Source organism: Malania oleifera, chromosome 1 (genome assembly GCF_029873635.1).
Source record: "Malania oleifera isolate guangnan ecotype guangnan chromosome 1, ASM2987363v1, whole genome shotgun sequence".
In the NCBI taxonomy this organism is placed as follows: domain Eukaryota; kingdom Viridiplantae; phylum Streptophyta; class Magnoliopsida; order Santalales; family Ximeniaceae; genus Malania; species Malania oleifera.
In genome coordinates, this window is record NC_080417.1 from 64,756,926 (window position 1) to 64,765,518 (window position 8,593).

Genomic DNA, 8,593 nt, shown 5'->3' on the forward strand with positions numbered 1-8,593 from the left:
ATTTATGGAAAATGTTTTCTCAAAGTCCAAATTAAGTTTTCCATTACATAAATTAAGTTTGGAACCACAAATAATGAAAAACAAGGTTTACTGAAAGGACAGGCGACTAATGTTAAATCATCAGGCGACTGTGGTGCTATTGTTTTGAAAAATATACAAACAGAATAGGCACAGGCGTCTGACCTATCGGACACAGTCGACTGGCCCCATTCTAACTTTCAGAATACGTTGATTTTAAAAGAGCATAGGGGACTGACCCTTCGAGGACAAGCGACTGATGCATATGTTTAAACGAGTTACAGCACTGATCTTGTTTCCATGTCTTGATTGATTGGTTTCCAAATAAAGAGAAAACCTTAAGAAAACTTTTTAAAACCATAATGCACTATTTAAATGTATTATTCTCGCACATTAGGGCAAAAAGAAAAAAATAGTACACGAACAGCGCGCACAAACTTTGAAAATTCTTTTGGTTATACTCTTCTGAAAAGTTGTTGTGCTCTTGCTGAGATCTCTTGTTAATCTGATTAGTTCTTTCAAAACTCACACTCGTAAATCAGATTTCTGGTGATATACTTTCGAGCTTCAACTTTCATATTATTTATTTGAAGTATTGTTTTGAATCTAACGTGTACAAATCTGCTCATTTGAGGAGCTTTTATCTTGTACAAGCAATTGTTGCTGTTTTGTTGTATTGTTTGATGGTTCAGGTATTGAATCGTTGCCTAGCGAGAGGGAATTCTCGTTAGAGAGGCGAACTCCACCTTTGACGGAGAGAGGTTGTAACTTCACCTGATAACGAAGTTGGAAAGGAAATCCTCACAGCAGGTTGCTGGAGGCAAGGACGTAGGCTGCGGCCGAACCTTGTAAAAACAACGGTGTTCAGCTTCTTCTTCCCTACACTTTTACTTTCTGCAAGATATAACCTGCATGCTTAAATATATTTTCATTATCAACTTGCTGAATATTTAAAAAAGCTGAATATCCATTCTGGTTGAATATCGTATTATGCTGAAAGTCTGAACTTGTTAAATATTGGGTCTTGTTGAATACTGGTTGGTTGTGATTGAATTTGTATCAACTATATAGTTGAGTGGTTGGATTAAACTTTCAGATAAACATATAACTTTGAATTTGCAAGTAATTTATCTGAGGAGGAACAAGTTGTAAATTGATTTTTCAGATTAGAGCACAAGAGCTGAAGTTAAACAAGTGATTTACAAAATCTGTTTTGAAAGAAAATTTATTTGTTGCTGAAAATCAGTTCTTAATATCTATTATATCATTGTGGCATGAAACAAATCATTAAATTTATTCTAGAATATATTGTTGTAAATTGTATTCATTCCAGCTGAAAATCATATTCTGAATAAGGGCTTAATTGAATGTATTAACTTTTCATTTCATATTGTAAATTCAGATTGTGTATTGAGTTTTACATTCATATCTAAAGACTCCTTATTGATCTAGTTTGATTGCTGCATACACATATATAAATTGGTTGTGAATTTTATTTAAGTGTAAACTACTCAAGGGGTTAAAATCATTAAGAATTCCGCACGTAAATTTTAAATAACCCAATTCACCTCCCCCCCCCCCCCCCCCTCTCTCGGGAATACATCCTAATTTCAGATATCAAACAATGAAATACCCTCAAAACCCCTAAAAGAGTGAGCCTGTAAGGAAGCCAGAACGTAGCTTTCTCCCAAATCAAACTCGGGGGAGTCTTCTAGTCTCTAAAAATTAAGGTGTTCCTTTCAATCCAAAGTGTCCACAATATAGAAACAAACAGCACAAAATCAAAACTTTTTTCTTATTCCTCTTCCTTACAAAGCCCCAGAAACATACTGCTAAGAATTCATAAACAGTCTTCAAAGCCACCCAAGTCTCACCAACGCAGGAAAACAAATTATTTTCCACAACACTCTGGCCAACTCACAATGCAAAAATAAATGAAATTAGTCTCACACTCCTTGCAACGCATCACACAAACTGAACACTGAAAACTTTAACAGTAAGATGGACAAGAAACGACTCTGAAGAGAAAGACCCCAAAGAGTCCCCAATCCAAAGCTTAGCATCCCCCTATTATTTGGAGTGAAAGAATTCAACACTCAACAAGAAATTGAGTTCTCTCTCTCTCTCTCTCTCTCTCTCTCACACACACACACATCAAGACTCCTAAAAAAAGGGAAATCTTAAGACAAAAAGAGACACCCCCCCCCCCCCAAAAAAAAAAAATAATAAAATTCTGAAATTGATACATCATGTACAGAGAAAACTCAACAAAAACGAGGCACAAGATACTCCAACGGAGTCTCACCCACCCAAATATCTTCCCAAAAATAAACCCAGTCCCCACTACCAACAGAAAAATGTATGAGGAAATAAATAACCAGAAACTGATGAAACAAATTTCCAAGGTCATGCATAACAAACAATACAACTCCCCTTAGAATCCTACCCATTCCTATGATTACCATACTCTTTATTACTTTATGTCATAATAATTTTTTCACCACATGGACATTTTTCCTCTGTATGAAGCACAACGCAACAAATTATCATCCTTATTACAATAGATAATCCAATCAATCCATCCTTCCAACTTATCCTTTGATTATGTGATGATTAACCTCTTTTGCCCTAAAATCCCATGAAAGTCCTCCACAAAAATGCTCCAGCTACAGCCCGCCTCACAAACCTCTCGGGAGGAAAAGAAAATCAATACCTTTCAATATCAAAGCCACTTCTGGAATTCTCCAACTTGAGTTTGTCTAATTGCCACCAAATATTCAAATCAACTGAATCATCTCCTATATATGAAGCTGCTCAATCAAAGACAAACTCTGAACGATCCAAGAAAGAGTTGACGGGAACATTTTCACCCAATTATTTCACAGTTGATCCCTCTAGCTCTTGAACAAAACCATAAAATTCTCTCCCCCTAATATGCTCCCAGTTCGCCCTTCGTTAATCACTTCTCGTCATAGAGGATTTCTCTCCATTGCATTAAATTGTCATCTCTAGATTAGGATAGTCGAGAGAGAATCTTAAGGAAGAACAAGGCCAAGGTGAGGAGAAAGCAGCTTCAACCCATCTTCTGGTTAGATGTTTTAGTAAACTCTAATATTATCCATCATGAAATAGTGTGAAAAATTGATTGAGAGCCAAGGTAGCTAAGCTGCTCCAATAATATTGAATAATCCCAGCAGATCCCCCCCCCCCCTACACACACACAGGGGGTGAGAGAGAAAGAGATAGAGAGGGGGGGCAACACATATGTTGTTCTAACTAAACCCTAGAGACCATAAACCAAGACTTAGGTCTCACAGAGAGAGAGAGAGAGAGAGAGGAGAATTACTTTTCTAACTCCTAGAGGCCATAACCAAGACTTAGGTCCTCTATGCATGATAACAAAAAAACGACTACAAATGAGACACCCGTTGATCCACTTCAATCTCATTCTACAACCAAGCTCTCCAAAACCTTATAAAGACAATCCCTACAAACATGATTATACTCAAAATTTAATTTCAAAACAAAAGCTTTCTTTCCATATACCACAACCTAACTAGGCACCAAAGCTGCATCTAAATTCTAATAATAACCAAGGACTTAAAATTCAATTTTGATGGTCTCAATTTCGGAAATTTCAATTTCAATTTCATTTTAAAGAAATGACAAAAATTTATAGTAAATAATGGAAATTTACAATGAAACTTCAAGAAACATTAAAATAGATGATTATGCATCCCAAAATAAATTTAGAAAATGCATAAATTGAGTTTTTAGTGTGTAAGGCATATAAATTGCATATCGCAAAGCAAGCAAGGCAGTAAAGAACGTTAACAATAATAATAATAATAACAACAACAATAACAACAACAACAACAACAAGTTAATTGGGGAATTGCGAGGAACAAAATAGTAAAACAAGGGTGAGAGAGCATCATCATCATCATGATGCTTAGTTTAGGGCCAAGACAAGGACATAAGCTTAGTTTAGGGCTTCAAAACAAGGGTGAAGTGATGAGATATTCTTTAGTTTAGGGCGTCAAATTTCATTTTTCCTTTCCAATTTTTCCCATCAAATTTGAGCTACATTGCCAAATTTATCAAAATTTTGGTCGATTTCCAAAACTAAATTTGAGAGCGTGTTTCCATTCGATACTTCCCAACACTCAAAATTTCGATGCTTTGCCTAAACTTTAAGTCCTTGATCATAACATTTCCTAGTAAAAGAACTTTGAGTTCAAGAAATTGAATCTATCCACACTTCAAGGAATACTAGAGAGGATTTTAATCAACTTTATAAATGATTGTCACCAAACTAAAGGGCCTAAATCCCTAACCTCAAATACAAGATCTTTCTTAGGCACAAGGGTAATAAAAGTGAGGTTAATAGTCTTAGATGATGTCTTTGTGGCTAATGAAGTCATAGAGGATGTTAGGACTTACATGGAAAAACAAAATCTTAATTTCTAAGCTGATTTTGAGAACACAGGTGATAGAATTAGCTTTTCTTGGATAGGGTCTTAGAGGGGCTAAGAGGAGAGGTTGGATTAGAAGTTGTCTTTATTCTGCCTCCTTTTCTATGATTATTGATGAAGAACCCTGAGACTTGGCTTTTGGCATCTAGGGGCGTGAGCCAAGGGGATCCCTTATTTTCCTTTCTTTTTATTTTGGTTGATAATGTACTGAGTAGGATGATTAGGGGGCCATTGGAGGAGTTTTGTTTATGGAATTGTTGCAAGTAGGGATGGAGTGAGTGACTCTTGTCTCATCTACATTTTGTTGACAACACTATTCTCTTCTTATATGATGATATGTTATCTTTTTGTAATATTCTTACTATTTTACAAATTGTTTAGTATTCACTAGGTTTAAGATAATTTAGGTGAGTGTAGTCTAGCTTCTATTAATATATGAGTCCAAAGGTGACTTCTAGGTATGTCGCTGTTGTGCGGTGTGGGATCTTACAGTAGTCTTTGACTTATTTAGGAGTTTTGTTAGGTAGGACTCTTCATTCTGAGAGATTTTGGGATCTGAAGATTGTTAAGGTGTCTATCTTGGTGGGTGGAAAGGGGTGCTCCTCTTTAAGAAGCTGCATTACTTAAACTCAATTATTTCCTTCTTCGATTCCCCTGTTTTTGTATCCTTGTTCAAGATTCCAATCAGGGTTGCTAGCTGACATGAGAGGATCATGAGAAACTTTCTTTGGTCAAGAATATATGAGATGAGAGATAGGCTTGTGAGTTGTGAGTTGAGAGGTTGTTTGTGAGTCTAAAGAAGAGAGTGGGTTGGATCTCGGTAATTTTGGTGTCTAAAAACACTGGTGCTGGCTCGGTAAGTTGTTGTACTATTTCCCTTTGGAAACTGATTCCCTTTGGCATAGGGTTATTTAAAATAAATTTATTCTGCAAGAGAATGGGCAGGATGCTAATATTGCAGCTAAGGTTTCTCATGAAAATCCATGGAAGTTCATTTTGCAGGTCATTTCTTGTTTTCTTGTGCTGAATAAAAGGTGAAAGATGGTTTAGGGTTCATTTTAGGACCTTTAGGTTGGGGAAGTCAGTTTTTTTCTCGTCTTCCCTTCTATTTTTCCACTTAGTTTGTGTCGAGGCTCATATTTCAACTTTTTCTCGTTACTGATATTACTGTTGTTTCCTGGGAGTAACAATTCTGTGGGAATAAGATAAATAGGGGAGCTCTCCCGACCCCTGAGTTTGTCAGATTCCTATCAGTATTCTCAGTATCGGATGCTTGGATGTGGTTTTTGGATATTTCTAGAGTGTTTTTTTGTATATATCTCTACTCTCTTCTTACCAGGATATTTCATTCTTTTCCTCATGCTAATCGACTGTGGAAAGCTAAAGCTCCTTCCAAGGTAAAGGCATTCTCAATAGAGTTAAAGCAAACGATCTGGAGCAGAGAACAGCTCTAAAAGACAAATTTGATTTCAAGACACTTGAATTTTTCAACGAAGCGACCAAACGCTTAAACAAACACACTATAAATTCCCAAACTCAAATGAGTAGTAAGCTACGAAATCAGAGAGAGAGAGAGAGGAAATAACCATTACGAATGGGATTCCTCAGCTCCAAAAAATATCCAGAACAAAAATGGAAAAATAAAAGTCAGAGAGAAAGAGAGAGGCTTACAAGGACGAATGTAAGGGAAAGAACGGGAATGGCGGAGAACAGGCCAGAAATAAAAACAATTGACAGCCCAAAGCCACGGCAGCATTAAGAACCCAAACTTGAAGAACCTCCGAGCATAGCTGATGGACTCCTCCGGCGAGAGGCCAAGTGGCCCATCAACTGTAGGCCACAAAGGAACCGACAATGAATTCCTCGCCGCCGCCGTTGTTGATTCTGATCCGGCGTTCTGTAACTGTGAGCTCTCCATCCTCACCAGAAGCGCTCACCTCACCGCTCGAGACCTCTGCCCGTATGCCGTATATCGGTCTGAATTATGTCGCGGATCAATCGTCCTGGTCCCGGTTCTACATTGAAGTGAACTTTTGTATATTAAAAAAAAAGATTTGCCAAACGACATCGTACTCTTTGGAATAATATTACAAAATTTTATAAATATTTTTATAACTCCTAATGAAGTTTTGACGTATTTTTAATACAAATTAACAATATATTGCTATAATTTAGTTTATAAATACTTAAGTTGAATAAAGTTTAATATTTAAAGTTATTTATAAAAATTATATTTTATTTAAAACAATAAAATACAAATAGGTAAGATACTATTATAACGCAATGTAATACATGGATAAAAACATCCTTTAAATGTAGGCGTAACTTCAAAATTTGTGCCTTGAAAATTAAAATAAATTTTAATTTTATATAATGAATAAAAAATAAATACAATCTCTGAGTATTTTACAATGAAGTAAAATGTCCTCTTATTCAATCATCTTAAAAGTAGATCCGCTAATTCGAGACCTCGATGAGCGTTTTACCAGACATTGGTCAATCTCTCATGGGATCAATTTGATAATCAGAAAATGTTGGGTGGCTTGATCTTGGATTAATTTTACCATATTTATTGATTTGATGAAGTAGATGATGGAACTTTTGAATAATTAATTTGACAATCTATGAAAGGTGAATTTGTTTAATCTTTAATCTATTTAATGAGATCTGTCGATTTGAGAGTTAGAGTTTGTTCCCAGACAAGTTAATGTTAACTTTTCCACAAACGATCAATTTCAAAATCTACAAAAATTTGAGTTTATTTTATTTTTTAATCTTTAACAAAATTTGTCAATTTGAGGGTGTAGTGATGGATCTTTCAAATGATCAATTTGGCAATCTACGAAAGGTGAATTTGTTTACTCTTTAATCTATTTAACGAGGGTTTTCCAATTTGAGAGTTCAAAAAAGAATATTCTCGATTGAGGCAAAATGGATCTCCTAAATGACGAAGTTGATGATTCGTTTAAAGATGAATCTTATAACTAATTTCTATGAGCACGAGCTTGATCACGAACAATGGATGCTTGGAAGAAGAATCAATTGGCCGATTGTAATCGGAATTTGAGTATTCTTTGATTACTGAGGTTGCCGAAGATTTAAAGCTTGATGATTAATACTTGGTTTTGTGTTTGCTTCTTCCTTTCTTCAAGTCAAGCCCTCCTCCTCTTCTTCTTTTTTTCCTTTTTCCTTAGGAATCCCCCCTTTTGGGTTGGGTGAAACCCTTAGGCCCTTTATCTTTGATATGTATCCATGTATATGGAACATGAACTATAGGATACTAATCACATTTAATTGATTAAATTACTACCCAATTATCTTCATTAGGTCTGAATTTTATTAATAGATTTATTATTTAGGTCCACTAAAATAAATACTCAAAAAATGCTATTTTATTTGACTAATTAAATTAATTTTAGGCATTGCAACTAATTTTACATGCCTTGAAAATCAAAACAAGAAAATTGAAATTGATGTTAAATTTATATAATGAACAAAAGAATGGGTACAATCTCTATGTATCTTACGATGAAGGAAAATATCCTATGATTCAATCTCTTTGAAAGTGGATCCATTGATTCGAGATCTCAATAAGTATTTTATCAAATACAATGGTTGATCTGTTGTAGGATCAATTTGACCATTTGCTAATGTTGGATGACTTGATATTGGATTAATTTGATAAGATATATTGATTTGATGAAGTGAATGATGGATCTTTTCAAATAATCAATTTGATGATCAATGAAAGATGGATTTGTTTAATCTTTGACTATTTAATGAGATCTTCCAATTTGAGAGTTTGAGTTTGTTCATGAACAAGTTGATGCTGCATCTTTCCCAAATGATCAATTTCAAAATGTGAGTTCATGTGATTTTTTAATCTTTAACAAAATGTTTCAATTTGAGGGTGCGGTGGTAGATCTTTCGAGAGATTAATTTGACAATCTATGAAAGGCTTGATGAAATCTACCAATTTGAGAGCACAAAAAAGAATATTCTCAATCAAGGAAAAATATATCTCCTAGATGACAAAGTTGATGACTTGTTGAAAGATGAATCTCATAACCAATTTTTGTGAGTGCAGGCTTGATCACGAA

At 35.0% G+C, this 8,593-nt stretch overlaps 1 protein-coding gene across 1 annotated transcript in view; it reads right to left on the minus strand.

The window, feature by feature from the left end:
* LOC131160011 (probable gamma-secretase subunit PEN-2) overlaps positions 1-6,564 on the minus strand; it is a 31,004-nt gene extending 24,440 nt beyond the window's left edge. The window contains exon 1 of the mRNA XM_058115297.1: positions 6,165-6,564. Coding sequence (XP_057971280.1) covers positions 6,165-6,411 — 247 coding nt within the window. The 5' untranslated portion in view covers positions 6,412-6,564. The remainder of the gene's footprint in view (positions 1-6,164) is intronic.
* Positions 6,565-8,593: the final 2,029 nt, after the last annotated feature.